The sequence below is a fragment of the Camarhynchus parvulus genome, chromosome 4 (assembly GCF_901933205.1).
Source record: "Camarhynchus parvulus chromosome 4, STF_HiC, whole genome shotgun sequence".
In the NCBI taxonomy this organism is placed as follows: Eukaryota; Metazoa; Chordata; class Aves; order Passeriformes; family Thraupidae; genus Camarhynchus; species Camarhynchus parvulus.
In genome coordinates this window covers 25,935,422-25,958,221 of record NC_044574.1, presented here as the reverse complement: position 1 = coordinate 25,958,221, position 22,800 = coordinate 25,935,422, and the positions used below count along the sequence as shown (strand labels likewise).

Below are 22,800 nucleotides of genomic sequence, written 5' to 3'. Positions count from 1 at the left end.
AGCATGGTCTGCTGAGCTCTGAAATTTGATAAAGGCAGCAGTGGAGTTGTTCTGTCATTCTGGAAAATATAGTGGAATAATTTGTCTTTCTTGGCTGCACTAGGATGATAGAGCAAATACAACAAACTTCAAAAGTTTGTACTCAGCAGAGTATGGGGGAGTTTTACTTCACCAGCATATTCTGGTCTAGCATCAGTGTAAAATTGCAGCTGTCTACCAAGTTACTTGTTTTTAAAAATCTCCTGTTATCTCTTCCTGTGCCTGCTGCTCCTTTTCTTGGAGGCTGTGTCACTGGTGGTCCACTGAAACCAGCAGCTCCTTTTCCTTCTTTCCTCTGCTGTGGCATCTGCTGTGTATGTATTTATGAAAGGGATGGGCAAGTTGTTGCTGCCTGGGTTTCTGTATTTTCTGGTACTTTTCACTCCATGTCTTTGGTATAAAGATCTTGAATATTTGACAACTGAGCAGTCAAGCTGCTGGACAAACAATCTCTTGTTTTCACATGGTTTAATTTGGTTTTTTTTATTACTCTATAACTATTTCTGCAAGAGGAGTAATGGAAGCTCAGCTAATGTTTTATTTGCTCAAAGAACATAACAAAAACAAACCCCAGAATCCTTCTGTAATATCCATGTAATAAATTTGAACTTCTGAATGAAACTTCATTTTCTCCAAGAATAGACATGACATTTAGTGAAACAAATTCTATGCCAAAGAGGAAGTATTTGTACTCATTAATTCAATCTAGATTTCTAGATCCATTCAACAGAATGTTACATACTCTTAACCTGCCTTGAATTTATTCATGTTTTCCATGGCCACAGTGTTCTGTTAATCCTGTAGATGATGTAGAAAGCAAATTTTTTACATTTAATTTAATTTTTTAAGAATGGTAACTAATAACTCACTACAGAATTTTTCTGAAAATAGAGCTGTGGTAGATGTGGAAGACTGTTCTACTAAATTTGAGCAATAATAGACCAATGTTAAAATAGGTCTACTTTATTCATTGTATTAGAATTGTGCTAGATTAATATCTGATAGATTGTCTGGTCTTTCATGTACTTATGTAGTTTAAAATATAATTATTTGGATAAGGCTGTTTTGGAAGAAATTCCAACCTTATAATTCCTGAAAAAATGTGACAGTTTCTTCAAATACTCATTAAACGTGTGGTCAGTGTCCTCATGCAACACTTTCTAGTTCCATGATTGGATATTTTCTTTTTTTTTTAAGTAGAATGATTCTTACTCATAATTTTATTATCTCAAACAGCCTTGGAGCTGTCTGAAAGTGCTTCTGGGTAATTGGCCTTAGGTGGCCATACTTGACCTGCAGAGGTCCCTTCCAAGCCCAACCATTCTGTGACTGGTTAAAAGAAAGATACATCAATACCACCAAACCAGGAAATGTTCTTATTCTAATGATTGGTCACAAATCATTTTTCAAACTGTTTTATGCTGTAACTTGTACATTTTAAGCCTACTGCCCCCTTTTTTCTTTCATTTTTTATCCAGGGGCTTCCAGATTCAAATTTACTCCTTTTAACTCTAAACAGATACTAAATCTCTCTGCATTGAAAATTGATTGTGAAATCTGCAAGTTGAATTGTTTTAGGGTTTTTTTTTTGAGTTATGTATTGAAACTAAAATAGTGTAGATTTAGACTAGACATAAGAAATAATTTTTCCACAATGAGGATGGTGAAACACTAGAACAGGTTACCCAGAGAAATTGCAGACACCCCATTCCTGGAAATATTCAAGATCAGGTTGGATGGGACTCTGAGCAACCTATTCTGTAATTTACTGAGGTGACTTAAGACTTTGAGAGGGGCAAGGACTGCAAGAAACACAGCATCTTTTATCAGCCAAGCTTTCAGGCAAACAGTTCTTCCTTCAGTTTTGCTCTTTCTGCTGTTTAATTCAGGAAAGTCTTATTTGACCTCCACACCCTCTCCTCAACTCCTACCAAGAATCCTAATGCAAGAAGCCCTCTGCATATAAACTGTGTATCACTAAACACACAGGTGTCCTTTCAAAGGTAATCCTAGCTCCTGAAATGATATCAGTGTTAGCTTTAGATGTAAAAAGTAAGCTCAAAAAATGTAAAAATGCCTATGAGAATATTGCTCTCAAGTTCTGTTAGAGATGAGAAGAAGAAATTGGTAATAAAAGAATAAATGTTACATATCTTGAAAAAAAAAGTATAAATTACACTGGGAAGATTTCTTAGTGAATAATCATTCTGTAAAGGATGATGTTTAACAAAGAAACTAGTGAATTTTGTTCAAATTCAGTGAATACTTTCATTATGAGGGAAAAAAGGTTGAAAACTCAAGTTATTTGTTTCAAATTTTTGAAATTAAACAACTAGAATTCTGTTTCAAGTCAACATTTTTCTCTGAAATTCATCCCATTTTTAAAATTAAAAGCTAATTGACTTTAAATGAAGGACTTAATATTAAATTTGAAGTTGAATTAATACTTCCAGCTAAGAAAATTTAGATTGTATTTGAAGCTTTAACTTCAGATGCTTCCAACTGGTCTTTTTTCACGTTTAGCTACAGAATGATACTTTATGAAACCTGTAATTTGCACAGTCAGAGAACAGAGTGCTGCAAAGTCAGGCCTCTGTTATCAACGCTGTTTTCAGCACAAGTCTGAAACACAACCCCATACTAGCTGTGAAGAAAATTAACTCTGTACCAGCATGCAGAGATAAAGCAAGAAAGTGATTTTTTTGCAGTATAATTATGAGTTAACTCATTCTTTGTAGACTTGACTAGTTTATCAGCTAGGAGATAAGACTGAGGGATTTTGAAACCTGAAAATATCACAGTGATTATCAACTTTCAACTGAAAAATTTTAAGAATAATTTAATCATACTTGTTTATTTTTTCTATCAATGCAGTGGATACTTTTAATTTCTATTAAAATTCTTCTCTCTACATTTCAATATGTTTTCACTTTAAAATTTCAGATATCTTTGATTTTAATACTGTTAAAGTCAAGGTTTTGATGTTTTACTCCATATTCTATGGCACAGCTGTGGCTTTAGAGAATTCTGGTCAAGACCAAGGAACATTTAAACCAATATGTACAGACAGGAAACAGATGCTGTTCCAGCTCTGAAAGAGGCCTAATTTGCTTTAAATTAGTGCCCATGTGTGTGTGATCCATTGCCTTCTGGCCTAACTCAAGGCTTCTTTTCTCAAACCTGTCACATGAGGCCTACAAAAATGGAATTATAGAAACTAAACTGACATGTGTCACTGTTACTTGGAAGCAAGAAGTAATCCAGTTTATGGATTATACTTTATTCTAAACTTGCAGTTTAATGCATTTGAACAACTTCTTCCAAATGGAAAAGGGAGAATAAGGTATTGAAAACATTGCTGTACAGAGGTATCCCAAATACGTTACAAACAGAATGATGAACTTCATAACCTAAAATTAGTCCCTGCCTTCTAGCTTGTCTTCATTGTTTTTCGTTAAAATTTAGTATGCAAGTCATAATGCTTATTTTTTACTGTGAACTTTGACTGTTGTAGCAGGTAGCAGACTCGAATGCTCTGAAAACTTATTAAATATTTCCATTGTGCAGCTTATCTAATGAAACATTACTTCTCCCCACTGATAGCACATTTACAATGTAGAACACAGACCGGGTTCTCTTTTTCTCTCTTAGTTCTAAAAATTCCTCTCTTAAACACACATAAGAGAATAGCTGGCTTGAAATTAATTTTATTAAAGGAATATTCTAATTCTTAAGTTGAAATTGAAAGATTAGTAAAATTTAAGTTGGAAATTCCTACTTGAGTAATATGCTACTGCAAATTGAAATGTTTTGCCTGATTTTACAAGTAACTGATTTTATAGGTTGTTAGATATTTTTAATTGACTTAGATTAAAGGAAACTTTTAGCTCAAAGGAATTAGATATGTTAGAATTTTATGTGCCCTGTCATGGTCATTAGATCTAGCAGACATCTTTCTGTGAAGGAGCAAGACTGACTTGATGATCTCGGAGCTCTTTCCAACCTAATTATTTCTGTGATTCAGTGACTGTTCTGTAATGTTAAAATATGCTCTGGTGTGTGAAAAGTCTGATCTAGTAACTGTTGTCCTTCTTTAAGATTCAGCTCTTCATCATAGGCTCTGGTCACTACAGTGGGTTTGTGCTGTGCAAAAGAATCATAAAATCCTCACTGTAACAGGCATCTGGAGAACATCTAGTCCTTCTCCCACTTGAAGCACTGATCCCTATTGCCACATGGGATCAGTTCAACCACTGCTCTGTTTAGCCAAGTCTTGAAGACTTTGATGGATAGGGCTCTCTGTTCCAGGGCTGCTTCACCCTCCTAATGAAGAAGTATTTCCTTCTCATGTGCTCTGTGTCTCCAAAGCTGTAGGTCAAGGCTGCTTCCCCATGTTTTACCATGCAGCACTATTGAGAAAAAATTTGTTTCAGTTATGTTTTAACTCCTTCAAGTAGTTGCAGGTTGCTGCCGAATTGCCCCTTAGCTTTCTCTTCACAAGAATAAGCAAGTTCAGTACCCTCAACCCCTCCTGAAGAATCAGTGCCAGAGGCCTCTCAAAAATCTGAAAGCCATTTGTGTGATCCTTTCCAGTTTCTAAATATCATCTTAAACTGATGTATCTCAAAACTGCACAGTCTTCCAGTATGTATGGTTTCAGTCAACAAACACTGTTTCAATTTTGCTTTTTGCCAGTAAAGGTAATAATTACAAGCACTAATTTAAAATCCACACCAAGTTTCTGAGCAAAGTGGTTGTGGTTATTCAAACCAAAGGGGAAAACAGAAAACTACAGAGCCTTCTGAAGGCATTTAATTAAAAAAGTATTTATTTGTTTGGCCTGAAATCTTGAAAGATACTGCCACTTCAACAGGCCACTAAACTAAAAAACAGGAGAGCTGTTTTTGAACTTGAAGACGTAGTTTGATGTCTAGAAGTAATTAGCAATATAATCTTGTTGTCTTAGAAACTCAGAAGAAAATGTGTGCTACAGCTCCAAGCAGGACCAAGGAGACCCTGCTGGCTGCTGTGTTTCTGGAGCACAGGATGGGGCTGGTAAAATGGGTACCCATTGCTCCACCTCCCTCCTTTTCTCTAAGTGATTTACAGTCCCTGGTGTAATGTGTGCTCCTGGCCCAGCAGCCCCTCTGAAAGTCTCACACTTAGAAACTCTCACCAGCCTGAATCTTTACTCCTGAGATTTTTAGCTCACATTCTCTCATTCTCTAGCAATTCTGAGAATGCTCTGGTCTCTACACAAATCCTAACCATTGTCTCCAGCTTTCTTCATCTAGAAATGAGGCTCTTTGTTTCCTTTCATTCTGGCTATTTCTCATTAAGTAGATGAAAGGAGACAAGTGGAGCCCTTGCCTATCTAAAAGAAAGTCTTTTATAAGCAGCATCAAGGGGGGAACATAAATGTTTATAGAAGCCATTCTAAAGATATAAATGAAGGTATCCTCATTTTGAGTGTTTTATATCAAAGAAAAAAAGGTATAGGTATGATCTTTTGACTTTTGCTTTACTTAAGTAAAATAACTATGAAATTTCATGCAGGTATAAGTGTTTTGTCGGTTGTTACCTTGATTTAGAAGCACATATCTCCTTAATTCTGATTGTAGCATCACTGTAATCTGTAATCCATAACTTCAGGCTTCATCAGAATAATCTGGTGTTTGGTATGAATATGGATTCGTCAAATGGCATGATATTTGCACCTTTTCGCACATTTTTGAGTTACATATTTTATAGATCAGACACTGTTTACAAGTTCATAAAATACCACTGTACACAGTTATGAAATGGTGAACATCATTGTTCAGAGATCATAAGGCGGAATATCATTGTTAGAAAAAGGTTTGCACATGTTTGGTAGGAAAAAGGGTGGGAAGTATGGAAGAGAGGAGATCTTTATGTGTATTCTAAAAGCAGGCACTGAGAAAGAAAACTCTTTTTGCAGCAAACATATGCCTGCACATTCTGGTTAGTAGATCATGGAATAATATTTCCTTAATATGCCCAGAGAAGGTTCTGAAAAATAAGTCATGTTACAGGCACGGTCCAGGGCCATGACCCCAAAGTTTAGTTTATTCTGCCAGCTGTGTTGAAAATATTTCCATATGGTTACACTGACAACTTTACCATAAAACTCAATTCTTTGATCTGTGTTAGTCTGTGCAGTCATGTGGATAGAGTGTGCTGGTGTTTTGTAAATATTTTTTTAAAAAGAAATATAGTCAGTATTGAGAATTGGATTTAAAAACAAACTAATGTCCTGGCTGGCATTACCAGGTACTATCATGACAGATTGGGTTCAGAGGGCAATTTAGGGACACAACACAGTTTTGCTGAAATTCTCTCATTCTCTTTTGCATGAATTAATTAGGATTTAGAATTTGGCCTTTGACTGGTGTTTGGGAGAGCACTGCTTGAAAGTCCTTGTCATTGACAGGGACTGATGGCTAATCATGAATGGTTCTGTGCTGGAAAGCTGCATGACAAGTAAAGTAATTTAGAAATACTCTATTTTTTCCATCTGGCCGTCAAGCTATAATAAAATAGCAATTTCTTGAGTGTGTTAGGCAATACTTAGACTGAGGAAGTGGATATATGAAAATACCTCCTGGTGAACCATTCTAACCCTCACATACTTGTTAGGTTGCTGCAGAAGAATGGGTTTGACATTGTCACCAGTGATTTGTTCTGTTTCAAACAGCAGGCAGCTTGGACTTAAGAGATACTCTCAAGGCCTAGACTGCTCTTTACTGTTAAATTTTAATGGACTTCCAATGACAGGAATGTAAGAAGATATTTTTTCTGTTACCTCTTTTACATATGAAGATCTTTTTTTTTTTTTTTTTTTTTTTTATTTTGCAAGGCCAAGAAACTGTTGAAAGAGTATCAATGTGTGCATTGCAGTAAATGCCACCAGAAGGTTCTTGTTGTTCCTGATTCCAATTCTGCTTCTTGTTGGGAAATACAGTGTGACAGTCATGTTGGCTGGCCTCACTTCTCAGGGTGATTTCATTCTCCTAACTGAGTATCTGCCACTCCTGGCTTTGCCATATCACTCAGCCGTGTATCTTTAGAGCAAACAGGTATGTTAGGGCCTCTTCACCTTCTTAACTGTAACATTCTATCAATGTTTTTCATTTGTTTCAGAGGACCATCCAAAACAGAAATTGTAATAGAGAGTGAGCAAATGGAGGACCAAAAATGGCTGAGTCTGCACTCAGACTGGAAGAACAAAAATGCATCCACTTTACATGCACTTCTAGTGAATGGGTAAGTAACAGGTTAAAAAAGACCTATTTCACTGCTCTGGGTGGTCACTTACCAGTGCAGGATGACAGACTCTGGTAAGCTCTTTTTTTCCATGGTATCTGTGTATAAATCCCAGCACATACTCATGTAAGTTGTTAAGATACATTCTACAGTTACTTTAGTGCCTACAACCACTGTGGTCTCTTTTGAGACCATTTTGTGAATCCTCAGGGCCCCATTCTGGTAGAATAAGAGCTTTGGAGTGATACAGAGGTGATGCCCTTGAAGCACCTGGACCAAACAGCTTTGTTAAATCTCTGCTGAGCAAGAAAGTCCAGCAAATGCTGTAGAGCAAAATCTGCAGACACATCTTAGCATCCTCTGCAGCCTGTGGAGTCTGGATTCATTCATTTGGAGCAGCCACAGCTCTTTAAGTAGAGGCTATATCCACTTACAGTTGGTTTCCTTAGCTCTGGCTTCAGATGATGGTATATTCCTTTTAATTAACCCAAGTAAACAGGTAGTTATTAATGAGAAGCCAGAATCTCATGGTTGAGACATTAAAAGTGTGACTTTGAAGACCCAGTGAGCTAGAAATCCAGGGCAAAACTGGGAGAGCCACCTAATCCCCATTAGCAACTCCAGTATTCAAAAAGCACATTCATGGTTTCCCTTTGAAATGCCCAGGAGCTTTCAGAACATTCTTCTTCCACAGAAAATCCTTGTGTTTCACAAGAAAAGATTGTCTTGGGTAACTGCAGAGATACAATATGTGTGAAGACAAAATCTGAGGAAGAAATCTACATTTCTTTTGCTTGGCTCCATTATTTTCTATACCCAAAGTTTTCCCTAGTGGCAGAATACTAGAAAGATTGTGCCTGCAAAGACTTAATTTTGCTTTCTTACATCTCAATTTCGTAGCTTTTTTTGTTTTACATTGGTATTTTCCCCATTCCTTTAAGTTAATTTATAGTTTTTCATCTAGAAGGGCCATTACTGAACGATGCTTGGAAGTTGTCTTTTTAACTCTTTGATTTTCCTTTCTCGCTGTCTTTTTCCTCTAGCCTAAACGTATCTAAATGCTTCTCTCCAGAGTAAAACAAGAATAAACACCTTGGGTTGTGACCAGATTCAAAGGCAGATCCACAATCCTATTCTGTTCAGTCAGTAAAGTGCAAAGCAGAAATTTCAAGGTACTTTTTGACATTTTTGAAAGAAGTCTGCTAGGAAACGTATGAAGTAATGGATCTGGAGCCTCTGAGTTACAAATTCTAGTCACAAAAGATTTAGTTTTGCCCAAAGTGCAGGTTAAAGGAGGGAAAGCATCAGTAGTGAGGATTTTTGTTAAATCTATAGCATAAATGAAAGATACATGTAGGAAACAGATCTTCCATTCCCCCTGAATTCAGAAAATGGATAAGAAGTGAGAAGCTGAGGAGGAAGGGTGCATGAAGGGTGAGGCTGTTTTTGTTTTGGCTGCATCAGGCATCCCATGCAGAGGACTGGGAAGTGCTCCTGAGCCCTGCAGTCTGGGTGTATTCATCTGTGTCACCTGCAGCATGTAAAACGTTTGTGCTGTGGAGTATGTTGTATGTTTAAAGGAGTTGCCAGGCTTCTGGACTAATGGGAACTTGGCCAAGAACTAACAAATACACCATTTCAAATTGTGATAGGAGGGAGCAGCACAGCACAGGCAGTGCACACATAAAAGCTTAAGAGTTTTCTCTTTAGAGAAAATGGCTGAATGGTAAGTCAAAGAAACAAGTGTAAAACACGAGCATGGCTGGTCTCAGTTATATTCTGTGTATTTTCTTTGCCCTTCAAAATTGTGCACAAAATTTTGTTTCCTGAAATTGGTTGTCTATCTCTAGAAAAATAATTTTTTTGAACTGAGTTTTCAGGAAGAGAAATAGACTGACTTTTACAGTGTATGAATGAGGTATATGCAATGTAAGGGACAAAGGTTTGGTTAAATTCCAGATTCAATCCAGATGCCGGGTAATCTGTTGGGCTGGCTGACGCTGTTGTTTTGCCCACATTAGTATCTATGATTTAACATGAAATGCAGCCTGTTTTTAGGTGCTTGCAGTTTTAAAGGTACTGCCTACCTGCTGGGATTAAAGTCTGCAAATAAGTACCTGGCAAAGAAATGACCTGTGTATTCAGCTCTGCACCTGCCTCAGAAAAACACGTACACAGTAGGAATGAAAAAACTGTGGAAATAAAAAGACAATCAGCTAGTTGTGCAATAGTGCTTGCTGGGTTTAATTGTGATTTCTCCTCCCTTGACCAAAAAACCAATTCTTCCCTCTCTTATCTGAAGATATTCAACAGAAAGTTTTTGTTGTTCTAATACCTACTTCTGCAGATTTCCTGGATTCTTTTAAAATAGCCAAACTCTTAGGGCATGAAAGATCATCTGTTAGCAAAGGCATTTCAAAGAAAATCCTGTCCTTTGAGTGTAAGGAAGAGGAGACTGGCAATCTGTGCTTTCAGGTGCTGTAAATGAGACCTTGACAAACTGTGCATCCCAGCTGACCTCAGAGGTGGATCCACGCCCAGGGAGCAAGGCAGTCTGCAAAATACATGACACCTACTCATGAAATGTGTTGTAAAGCTGAACTAATATTTGGAATTATCTTCATGCAGATGCTGGAAGCCATGGATGATCTGGCATATGAAGCTCCTTGAGTGTCTTTTTACAGTTTGAGGGAATTTTTAACAGCTGGACTACAGCAATGAATACAATACCTGTGCTGATTTTTAAATTACCAAAATTAATTAATTAATGAGCTTTCCACCATGTTTTGTTTCAATATTTAGACAGACGTGTCAAAGCAGAAGCAAAGTGGCTCTCTTTTGCACTAAAGAAGGTAAGAGAGAAGTTCTTATAAAATAGATATTTTTCAAAATGTGTTAAATCACTTTAAAAAATGCAGATGTTTAGTGTGGATTCATTCTGAAATTTTTACTAGACCTCTGCAACATCTAATTTTGCACTGGATTTATTTTTCCCTACGTAGTCAGTGTCATCAGCTTTTCTTATATTTTGACTAGGATGTTGTGTGTTAAGGTAGCCCATTCCTGACACCACAAAAGCAATTCTGTCAGCAGTTAGGTTTCAAAAAGTAATTTGATAAAACTTCCTGCTGAAAATACCCTTAACCAGCAGAGTGGTTAGCAGACTGTCTGCCTGGGAGTTGAAGCCTTGATCTGTAAGTTCAGGAGGACAGAAGAACCTGAAGTAAAAAGTTATGGACCAAGTCTGTTGGCACAGCAGGTTGTGCAGTTTTAAGTGGTTTGAAAATGCAGAAATTCTTCATCTCAGATGAAACCATGTTCTACAGACAAGAAGAGCTTTGCTAAAGAACACTTGAACTATGAAGTAGCTTGAGTCAGGGAAAAGGAATTACAAGTCAGGAGCTAAATTTGGGAAACTAATCAAAACATTTGCTACTTGTCAGAGAAAGGCAAAAGCTCAAAGGAGCTTTCAAAAAGCTCATTGTAGGCATTTTGTTCTGACATATGCTGCTCACTCTATGAAGTTAAATGAACACAGTAAGAATTGTAAGGTACAAAAAACCATTGCTCCAGTTTATTTCTTCAGCACTAAATTCCCAGATACATGCAGTGGCAGCATATCCTCCCTTGGGATGCTAAGTGCAGAAACTGGTGGTGTTCTTTTGTTCTCTAAATTAGACTGAGTATAAACAATAAATAACAAGCTTGGCATCTTTCAAATCCAGAAAAGAAAGTGAAACAAAAGTGAAGGATTATTTTAGAGTAGTAACTGGCAGGTGGTAGCCTGGTGTAATTTCTAGTGGAAGCAGCTTGTAAAGTGTAATGGACAAAGTACTAGAATGTCTTCAGATCTTCAAATATTCTCCCTTAGTAATTTCTGCAGGCAAAGTGAGTTTTCTGCTGTGTAGCTGAGTAAACAGCATAACCTCACACCTAGCTTAAGAAAAATCTTATTATTAGCTGAGCAGATTTTCCAAAATCAATTCTCTGGATAATACGAAGTAGGCCAAACATGTTACTTACTAGAAGGAAAAAAACCCATCAGGAAATCTGAGTGAAAGGAAGTCAGATTCCAAACTTGGCTTGGTTAATATTTCAGGCAAAATTAATAACCGGAGAGCAAATCCTGTGATCCAAACGGATGCAAAAAGTGCCTCAGTGTTGGATACCACTGTGTGTCAAACGCTTTGGTTTGGTGACTTGCCCTGGTTGGTGATTGCCTCATTTGCTGTATCGTTTAGTGTAGTTTCAGGGCTGTGACAGGGCGCTGTGCCGGCCGTGCTGCAGTGCTGTGCCACTAACGCTGCTGTCCCCGCAGACTGCGGCCGCCGCCCCGCCGCCCGCATGAGCAAGAGGATCCTGGGCGGCCGGACGAGCCGGCCGGGGCGCTGGCCCTGGCAGTGCTCCCTGCAGAGCGAGCCCAGCGGGCACGTCTGCGGCTGTGTGCTCATCGCCACCAGATGGGTCCTCACCGTCGCCCACTGCTTCGAGGGGTGAGAGCGCTCAGACGTTTCACTGCTCATATATTGTGTGAAAAATGCGTATTTTGTGATTGGCTTTTCGCAAATATTAAAATGAATAGTATATGTGTGGTGTTAGAAAGTAATGCTGTATTAAGTTAAGTCTTAAGTAGTGTGTTAAATACAGTTTTAGGTTATAACATAATGTTAAAATAGAAACTATGCTATGTAAGATACTTTTTTTCTAAAAGAAGACTCGCACAGAGATAGCAGTCACAAGACACATAAATCTTTCAGAGAAAGAGAATTTATTCCTCCATTATCAGGAGAAACGCACTTCTTCCCACCTCACTCAGGCAGAATGATGCCATTAAGATTATCAAGAAGAAGCTGACGATGACCAGACAGAATCCTGTATTTGAACAGAATTTATGCGTTATGTATGAAGTGTATGAATATGCAACAACTTATTGTTTTTAAGAGTTAATCCTCTGGTGACATGTGTCCTTTTTTGGGCTTATGCTGCCCAGAAAAAGGTACCCAGACGTCTGTAACTCTTTGTTTCTATTGTCTCATCTTGTCCAAATTATTATTACTCTAATTGTATTACTATTTTTATAACCATTTTATTACTATTAAACTTTTAAAATTTGAAAAACAAGTGATTAGCGTTTTTCACATATTGCACATGTGAATCTACAAGTTGTCCTTCTAGCAAACACACAAAGGTGAAGACCTTTGCAGAACAGCCAGTCACAGAGACCTGGTTTTAGGAGACTAAAAAAGAAGGTGAAAAGGTACAAACCAGCATCAGCTTAGGTTTTCACATGTTTTATTATTTGCTGCTGGCATCTCTACTGATGAAAGCTAAATGAAGATGCCCTGACTTTCAGCAGGAAACAGGAAAAAGGAAGAAGACCAAAGCACTAATTCTATAGCTGTCATACAACTGCCATGAGATTAAAAATCATCCTCTGTAGCAGTGTAGAAAAGACCCTGAAATAATGCTGTGGCCACTGGTAAAAAGAAAAACTGAGTATTTACTCACAGTGCAAATGACATATTGAAATCACTGCCTTTTCTTTTTATACAGCCCACTCTTTTATTAGGATTGCAATAATTAACAAGTCAGTATTAACAGCTGAGTGCTTCCTGGTATCAGAGGCCATGGTGGAAGGACAGTCTGCAGTGCAGAGGATGTTTACATGTCTTAGCAATTGTTTTGATCATTGCCAACTTTTTGGTGCTAACCAATATTTCTTTTTGATGAACCACAGATGTCAGAGGGAACTTTATTACCTGATTTATTTTGTCATGTACCAAAGTTTTTTTAATTGGGTTTCTAAAGAAAATTTAAACAAGTGCTTTCTGCTGTAGTTAGCAAGTACTTCTCTGGCATATGGTTACTTAATCCTGCTTTAAACTGGTGCTTGCTCACTGGAAAATATTTTAAACTGCACAAAACTCTTTCTTTTTGTTTAAGGCAGCAGAAATTCTATGTTAAGCAAGATTTTCTTGAACTGATATTTCTTTATAGTGTTAGTCATTCCCTTTTTCAGTAAAAATTTTGTCTTTTTATTTCTGAAAAACTAAGTTCTTTGGTGTTTGTCCTTCTAAACTAACAGTTTGCTAAACCTGTATAATACAAAAAAGAGTACTGTATTTTATCAGATTTTGGGTCCAGAAGGAATTTCTCTTCCTTCTCTATCTATTTTTAAATATACCGCTGGAATATTTCCTATACTTTGGAAGAATACTCTCTTAATAGTATCCAAAATAAAGGATGGGACAGGTTGATTCTTCAGCAATATTGGACTGCTATTGAATTTCCTGGATAAGATTCCTCTGATTACTGAAAGATAAGCAAAGCAGCTGTCACATTATAAAGTAAAAATTCTCCCAGTTTTGTCAAATGCAGAAAAAGTGCCACCACATTTTGGAGCTGTTCATTTACTCCTCATGTAGAGCTGCATAATATCTCTGTGAGTTAAGAGTATAATTTCTTTCTCATTTATATTCTAAAGACCTTAAATGATAAGATATTCTGGTCTAATAATTGAATGAGCACTTATATGAGCTTTTTTCTCTTCTGCTTTTCTGAATAGATTGGGGGATGTACTCAGAAGCCTGAAATCTTGAAATTCTTAATTTGTAAGAACTTTTTTTTGTAAGCTTAATATATCATCAGCAAGACCATTCTTTGTCACAATATTTTTTTACATATAGTATTTTAAAAATTTCCCAAACCAACCAGATAATACAACAATATAAAGAGATTTTAAAGTGTTCTGGTCCTTTATACAAAATGCTCCATTTTGTGAAACTCATGTGAAGTTTGGAATACAAAACATAAGGACCATATCAAAACAATACAAATAGCCATGAATACTTGTAGGAGGCATAAATAGAAAGGGCTGCATTAACATTTTGTTGTTTGCAAGTTTCCTTATTATAGTCCCCCTTGAGTTTTGTCAAGATCATTTTGAAATGCATTACATGAAAGTCACCAAAACATTGGAAGATTTTTTTTTTAATGTGTAGGACAATGCATTCTGGCTGACTACTTATTTCTCTGGACAATGCTACTTTACAATGGTCTTAAATAAAATAGTATATAAATATTCTCAGCACTTCTGTAACTCTATGGAGCAGCTCATGAATCGATCGTGATGCTAAAATGATCATTATAGTCTGAAATGCCAGAATGTTCATCCAACTCTTAAGATAAATGTAGTCTTGATTTAGCAACTGACTCTCTTTACAAATTACAGGAATTAAAATCCTCTTGAGCACTATGAAAAAGCTGAAATTTTGCATGCTTTTACTTACACTGCTTTGAATAAGCTTCAGTCCTGTCAAAGGTGCTTAGTTACATGGAGTTGTCTTTCAGCAGTTGTGAAAAATGGTGACTTTTTGGAGAGCTTTTAGCATCACAATCTAATTGGAGACCACAGAGAACCCACAACTAATCCTGTGAGCAGTTAGGACTGAGAGATTACAATCTCGAAGCCTTCCATAAAATCTAGGTTTTTCTGATGTGTCTCAACAAACAATAGTTCAGTGTTCCCCCTGTATCATATGTGTCATTGCTTTGTGGTCTTGTATGTTTACCAAACAAGTCTCAAAAATTTAAGAATCAAAGTAACTGTTGATCTTAGGCATAGAAAGTATACTTGGCACAGACTGAATGCTAAATAAATAAGGGATTTTTCCCATGGCTATCATAAAATATTTAATTTACACAAAAAAATTGCTTATTTGAGACTCCTTAGGGTTTTCAGCAAGGCTTCACTGCTGTCAGCAGCAGACTGCTGAACAATATTCTCACCCCAGCGAAATTTGTATGTGCCCACCAGTGAGCGTGTGAGCAACTAATGCTGGGAAGGATCCAAGGGATGACTTTGACAGCCTTTAATACAGCAAGTAATACATGGTTACATATCTTCTGATGGAGTAAGCTTTAATGTGTTTGATTACAAGCAGGAGGGAAATAAAAAGCATTGCTTTCTGTTGCTCAGAATCTTTGCTGTAAGGAATAATGCATAAATATCTGTTTTCTTCTTGTAGTATTTGTATGCTTTGCAAAGTGTAGTGTACAAAAAGGGAGAAAAAAATATCTTGGGTATTTTAGCTTATAAGAAAGACCTTGACTGAAATGTCACTTTTTTTTTCCTCTTTTTTTTTTTTTTTTTTTTTTTGTTTTGTTTTGTTTTTGTGTTTTGTTTTGTTTTGTTTTGTTTTTACAAAGGAGAGAAAGTGCAGCTGTCTGGAAAGTAGTGTTTGGGATTAGCAATCTTGATCACCCATCAAGTTTCATGCAGACCCGACTAGTGAGGACCATCATCCTCCATCCACGCTACAACAGAGCAGTTGTAGACTATGATATCAGCATTGTGGAACTCGATGAGGACATCAGTGAGACAAGCTATGTAAGGCCTGTCTGCTTGCCCAGCAAGAACCAGTTGGTTCAGCCAGACACCTACTGCTACATCACAGGCTGGGGACACATGGGCAACAAAAGTAAGATGAATATTTCTGTGACTTTTGAAAAACATGTGAAGCTTCTACTGAGTTAATCAAATAAGTGATACTATTACAAACTTTTATCCATTTATACTATTACTGGATCTTAGTATATACTAGGGAAGTGTAACTACTCTTGAAGGGATCAAGCTTTCACTATAGCCTAGCTTTTTCAAGCAGCAGCCTCAATTTATGCTCCTTAATACTTAGACACTGACTTGATTTTTAAAAATATTGAGGATCTGGAAACTTCTATCAAGAAAGTCCCCCACATGAGTTATGATTTTACCCATCTAAGTTGCAGTCAGAACAGTATTGCAAAGGTACCACCTCTTCAGTCTGGGGGAAACCCTCTTAGCTCAGAGAAAGCTGGAGGCACTGGAAGCCCTGGCAGACAGGCTGGAGGAACAGGGTCATGAAATCATTCCATACTTGTGAGACAATTTATTCCACAATCACAAGTGTTGTTTTTGTACCTCTGAACAGAACATTTGTGTGTTTTCTTGTTTTGGGGCTGCCACAAGCCTTGACAAAACCCGTTGCGTTATGTAAATCTTTGTTCAGGCAAAATGATTCTGCATTAATAGTATTCAAATTAGCATGGCCCGAACACTTTTAGTGCACTAGCCATTGTGTTTCTGCCTTTGCTATTATTATAACTATTTTCTATTATTATAGTAATTACTAGGGATGGCTTTTCTGTATACTGGGTAAGGAAAGCTTCCTTTCTGTGCTGCTTCAGTGGAACTTCAGTTGTAGTGGCCAGTTTAGATGAGGTAAAAATTAAATTGGATATGTGAATGGTAAGCTGTTTACTGGCATATCTACCCATCTAAAATATCTCTATATGATGTCAGGGAGAAATTCCAACAGGGATATTTTTGCAGACTGGTAAATGGTTTTTTGTTCTCTAATGTGGTCAGAGTTGATTTTAAAGGTTTTATGCTAGGAAGCATCAAAACCTACCATGGCTACATAGCATTTAGTACTGCATACCCTAGGTTGAAAAACTTTGCTTAGAATTTGAGCTCAGTCAGTTGCTTAGACTAGGAAGAAGTCTTCCATTGTCTCTTGAACATATTACAATAATTTCATTAGGTTCAAATCCTGATTTCCTGGTACATTCTGTAAGTCAAATTTACCCAAACATAACCAGAATAGTTCTGGTTATTACCAAGTTTTACCATGACAGACACCAAGAAATAGGGAGGACCTACCCTGGAACAGTGAATCAAACCTGTTGTCCACCTCTCTCACATTAATATTTTCCAGACACTACTGCCCCCATCTTAAAAGTCACAAACTGCAGCATGTCAAGGTGTGAATGCTCAATAAACAGCAAATGTCACACCAGTCCCCATGTGCTTAGTCCTTCTCCAGAATGCAACACATAGTGTTCCTTACATTTAATACATACATAGAGAGCAATATTTATAATATATCCCAGTGGAAATGTTTGTCATCCCTCATGGAGTCATAATAGCTAAGTATTTGTGAATTTGTGTATAGTAAACAACTAATTTTGTTTTTCAGTGCCTTTCAAGCTTCAAGAAGGAGAGGTTCGCATAATTTCCTTAGAACAATGCCAGTCATATTTTGACATGAAAATCATCACTAGCAGGATGCTGTGTGCAGGCTACGAATCTGGCACCGTGGACTCTTGCATGGTAGGCTTCTCTGTAAGGAGAAAGTTTCCAGAAACAAAATTGCTTTTAGAAATAAAAATACTGTGATGTTAATTAGATGTAGCATACTTTATCTATTCTAGGAATGACAGCTATTTACATACTTGAACCCAACTTTTATTATTACTATTATTGTTAATATTGGTGTAAAGAACTTATCTTCATGCTAGTGAAATGCTGCTTGAAGGCTCTGGGGTTTATCTGTATTAGTTAATTTTTTAATTTGTATGAAAATTTTACAGGTTATTTTTTGTACAAATGTAACGGGTAATAAATACTGGTAATGCTGCGTGTGGCTACACAGTTCAGCAGGTTTTTACAGCTGAGTTATTTGCTAAAGGCAAATGGCTGTAGGAAATGTGATATAGCTTTAATGAGTGCTGGCCACGTGTGTAATAGACTGGTTTTAATTTTCCTGTTGCAGGGTGACAGTGGAGGACCGCTTGTGTGCGAGCATACTGCTGGGCGCTGGACTCTGTTTGGTTTAACATCCTGGGGCTCTGTCTGCTTTTCCAAGGTTTTGGGACCTGGAGTTTACAGTAACGTGTCACATTTTATTGAGTGGATTGAAAGACAAATATATATCCACACCTTTCTGCTAAACTAACTCCAGATGGTAAGAATTGTGCTGACAGACAAAAGAAAAAAGGAATCAGCCCTTCAACACTGAAGGTTTAGCAGTCCAGAAACTCTGTGAAAAGGAGTTTCAAGCTCTGTCTATTCTTGTTGTGGAGCTATGGAATATGCAGTGTTACCGGTAAATCCTCTGCTCATGAATATACTCTGTGGTTGAATTAATAATCCTTTTGACTTTTCTTTTAACTGTGTTGTAGTGCTATTCTAAACACTGCAAAAAGCTTAAAAGAAAAGAATCAACCACTTTCTGCCTTTCAGCTATTAAAACTAAGCAGTAGCACAGACTAGAAAAACTTTTTAAAATAACCTATTTTAATACTATTCAATTAGTAGCACATGCATTTTCACTCACTTCTTGTGATGAGGAAGGAACTTTGTGCACTCATGTGGCCGTGCAGGACATACATTCACAAGGACAACTCTGGACAGGGCCACCACATGCTGGAGGGTGTGGAAGAGATTGATGGGTTTGAACATCCGTGTGGCAAAGGACACATCAAAGCACATGTGCAGGTCTCCAAAGGTGTCCAGCCATATGCTCCTGGCATGCCTGGACTAGTGCATTTTGTCCCTCAGGGTGGTTAATTTGCATAGGCATAACCCTGTACTGTCCTGATTCCACAGCTTCTGTTCCCAGAGCCAGACTGGGCATCTCTCTGGGGTGATGCAGGAACCAGTAGGCAACAGACCCATAACTACCAGTAGAGGCACTAGAGACCAAAACTTTATTGTTCAGACTCTTTGTGGGCAGCCTCTAGCACTTAATCTTCTGAAGCTTCCAATGTCCTAATGTGTCCAGGAAACACCCATGTCTCAGCAGTGCTACACAGATCAGTGCATTTATCAAACCTGTGCCCCACTGGCTTTCCTCCTCACACTGTCTGTGTTCAGCATACAAAGCATGCACTGACCATCTCCAGCCCTCTAAAAACCTAAGAGGGCTGGCAATACCACTGCAGTGGTTTCCCCTCCTAGAGTCAGCTAGTTTGGACATCTTGAGAGACATGGAAAATGCAGATTTAAAATGCAAAAGATGCAGTGTGGGCACCATCACAAATATCGGGGAACTGGGTAATTTTATAAGTCTCTTCTTGTACCTTGCATTTAAAGTTTAATTTTGACTAGCAAGATAAAACATTTGGGAAAAGGAAAAAAAGCAGAAAGAGAGTGATAGAAGGCTGGGGATTCCAGCTTCTGTTGAAATGAGTATTAGAAATATCAGAAGCAAAGTACAACAGCTTCACCAGCAAAGGCTCAAGGAGCCCAGCTCAAGTGCTTGGTAGCCAGATGTGGAGTGCTCTGTGCAGTAGTAAGACACTGAGCCTTAACTCCACTTAATTTCAAGAGAATCTGGTTGGAAAAGATTATGATGGAGCTTGGCACCTTTTTATGGTGCTAGAGGGGAAGTGTGTCCTGTCAACTGCTGTAGCTGATCAGCTTTTAGGAGCTGCGCAGCTATCAGCTTTTAGGAGGCCACAATAGGACAAGTCAGGAATCTGAGGACTACAGGACAAATTCCACTGAGGAACAATGCATTTAAAATTTGTGTTTTCAGTGCTGTGCCTAGTCCTCTGTGAATCCAGCCTAAGGCACATAATAATCCTCTCTGCTACCTCTGGCATGGCCCCATGACAGCACAGCAGGGCCTTGTCAATAGCATGACTGCTGCATGTGAAAACATGCATAAAAAAGACCTAACACGTGGACATTTCAGGTACTATGAATCATGTTGCAACTCATCTCCATAGATCGATGCTTTTGTGAAGGTTTATCTCTTATCTCCATATCTTCTCCTTAAATATTGCTAACATTAGGACATTAGTTACACTAGACTGCGCTGTAGACATGAATATTAATAAATACTCAATATTTATGTTATGGATTCTGAAACTATTTAAGTGATTACTCAGTCTCTGTTTCATGCTCAGAAGGAAAACTCTTTGAGGCTTTGCTAGGTTTGACTGTGGGGTTTTTTTTACTTTTAGTATCTTAAGGATATAACACTTAAAATACTCTTCTTGCCCCAGCTATAAATGAGAGAAAGCAGCTGCAACCATGTTTATCTAGTGCAAGTAGATTACAGCTGAAGCTGGTTATTGGTGTCCTTGCCTCAAGGATATGGAGGCTGGACCTCTCAGTCCTCATTCAGCTTTCCTCTGGGGCTGGGATCTCTGTGGCTGTAGGGCAGGAAAGCTCTGAGTCCTGGAGCTGGTTCAAGAGTTCCCCACGGTGAAGGTGGCCCAGTGGTTGCTAGAGCCAGCTGGCTGGTGTCAGACAGGTTCTGGCCAGGTCTATTTTCCAAAGAGGTGCTGCTGCAGAATAAGCAACCCAGCCTGGCTTCTCTCCACCAGATAGGGTCCGTGGTTAGCAGCTTTGAATTTTGTAAAGTGCCAGAGTACATAAAGTCATTCATGTAGACATTAGCATTACCAAATGATAACATGTAACTACACATTTTAATTATCTGGATTTGACCTACCACCAGTTTCCAAGCAGTCCCTCCCAGGAAATGAGGCAGTGTCTTGCTTAAACATAAGATCCAGGCCTGATCCTATATGGGATCAGTCTGAAGAAATTCCAGGCTGAACCCCATCCAAAATGGCTCTAGGAGGGAGCACTTGGGTCTTACATTTCCCATGACTGTGTCTGACACAACATTCCATGTAAAGAGGAAATTTGTAATTTTATAGATGTATTTTTATACGGGGATTTTTATGTGTGCACATGAAATAGGCAAACATGCTCCTCCTCCCACTATATCAAGCCTTTTCCCGTGTGCTGACACAATGGCTGTGATCACAGTTACGCTGTTTGTCTCACAGTGTAGCCTCATTGTAAGGTAACATTGGTTGGTTTTGCTTCTACCACAGCTGTATCTCCAAATGGAAGCAATGCCACTCTCAGTCAAGCCAACGTGTTTCTTTCTAGTTGTACTAATAAAAATTTACAATCATTTTCCAAATAACTTCTGTTGAAAATGTTTTAATCTTTAGAGAGACTAAATGATAATATGGAGGTAACAAGTTATAACTTTAGTAATAATGCCTAAAAATAGCCTTCAAAAGGCATTTTTGAATCCTTAGCTGACTTTTTTTAGCAGCCCTGTTAGTACTGCAATACTTGTGGAGATTCTGGCACTATTACCACCGTACAACTTTTAGTTTTTTCTCTGTGTGTGCTTCCAATACAGAATATTACTATGAATACTGCTGCCGACAACTACTCTGAACTTAGAACTCTGAAAAACTAAAGCTGCAATCAAATCTGCAATCTGAACGCATTTTGTTCTGTGATTTTGCTCTGGAATGCAATTAGTTTTAAGTAAAAAAATCTCTTATAAGTTGTACACAGAATTTCAACAACATGTACACATGCTGAAATCAAAATAATAAGCAGGCAGAACCTTAAAACTGTTAAAATTTACCTTTCCACTGCAATAAGGAAGCCAGGACCATGAGGGCAAGAGTAACATAATAATAATAATAACAAAAATTAAAAAAATCACACTGAAATTCAGCTATGGGAATGTTGTTAAGACAGTCACATTTGGAAGTTGCCCATTAGCCTTGGCCAAGAGCCAGGGCTGGTGGGAGCAGTGGCTTCTCTGCTTTAGCTGGTCCTCAGCCAGTCCTCAGCCCTGTGCTGCGACCAGTGGGGCTGTGGAAAACACAGCTCAGGCTAAACATCAGCTCAAACTGTGCCCCACGTACAGAGCAAAGCTCACTGTGCTGCCAAAATACTCAGAAAAGGCTGTGGCTGACTGCCACCCACAAATGTTTAGCACAGGTGTGGTTGCTGAGAAATAAAAAATTTTAAAATGTACTTTCTTCTGGAAATCAAATACTGCACATCAAAATCAGAGTTAAGGCTGTTCTAGATGTAGCTGCAAAGTTTGGGGCAGTTGAAGATGGTTGTTTTGGTTTGTTTTCATGTTAAAGAAGTGTAAATGCTGTGCTTCCTTTCATGACATGTGGAAGGGCACCTGTGAGATGCTCTTAAAAAACTTATTTTCAAAATGGAAAAGTCAGATCATGATGTGCCTAAGTGGAGAAGCAAGCAGGTGATTGTGACATTTTCAGTGCTAAAAAAAATAATAAAGGGAACAGCGAACTGTTGAGAAGCACAGGGAGCACCATGTGTTTCCACCCTTCATTTGGCACTACTTTAGTTATGGCCAATTAATATTTTAAAGCTCTTCTTAAAGACCCATGACCCTCATCTCCCCTTCAATAAAAGACAGCAAATGCCTTCAGCTATTTCTGCTGTTTGTCCGCCACAAAAAAACCCAGCAAACCCAACCACCACACCAAAAAAACCTAACAGTCAAACAAAAAAAAAAAACCCAAAAAACAAAAAAACACCAACCCCCAAAACAAGTTTTACCCAACAGATAATTATGTTACGACCCAGACTGCTTGCTGAAATCCTCTAATAAAACAGACTGTAGAGGGCAGTTTTAAGCAATATGAAGTACCAATATGCAATACACACACACACACACACACACACACACGTTACTTTTCACTACTTCAAGTGGTACAAAAGCACTCACAATCTCAGCAGAGAGGAACAGTGTCCTGAAAGCCTCACTGCACTAAGTTGTGAGTAATGGAGTGCTGAGGCTTGTAAAGAGTCACATAATAGCAATTTAAATGTCCATCATGGAGCTGGTC

The 22,800-nt window shown here is 38.0% G+C and overlaps 1 protein-coding gene across 6 annotated transcripts in view; it reads left to right on the top strand.

Moving 5' to 3' along the window:
- Positions 1-21,138, top strand: part of CORIN (corin, serine peptidase) — a 120,557-nt gene extending 99,419 nt beyond the window's left edge. For all 6 annotated transcript variants that reach the window (XM_030947027.1, XM_030947026.1, XM_030947024.1 and 3 more), the window contains 6 exons: positions 7,201-7,323; positions 10,126-10,175; positions 11,642-11,816; positions 15,532-15,803; positions 17,340-17,473; positions 17,916-21,138. In XM_030947027.1, coding sequence (XP_030802887.1) covers positions 7,201-7,323; positions 10,126-10,175; positions 11,642-11,816; positions 15,532-15,803; positions 17,340-17,473; positions 17,916-18,098 — 937 coding nt within the window. In that variant the 3' untranslated portion in view covers positions 18,099-21,138. The remainder of the gene's footprint in view (positions 1-7,200; positions 7,324-10,125; positions 10,176-11,641; positions 11,817-15,531; positions 15,804-17,339; positions 17,474-17,915) is intronic.
- Positions 21,139-22,800: the final 1,662 nt, after the last annotated feature.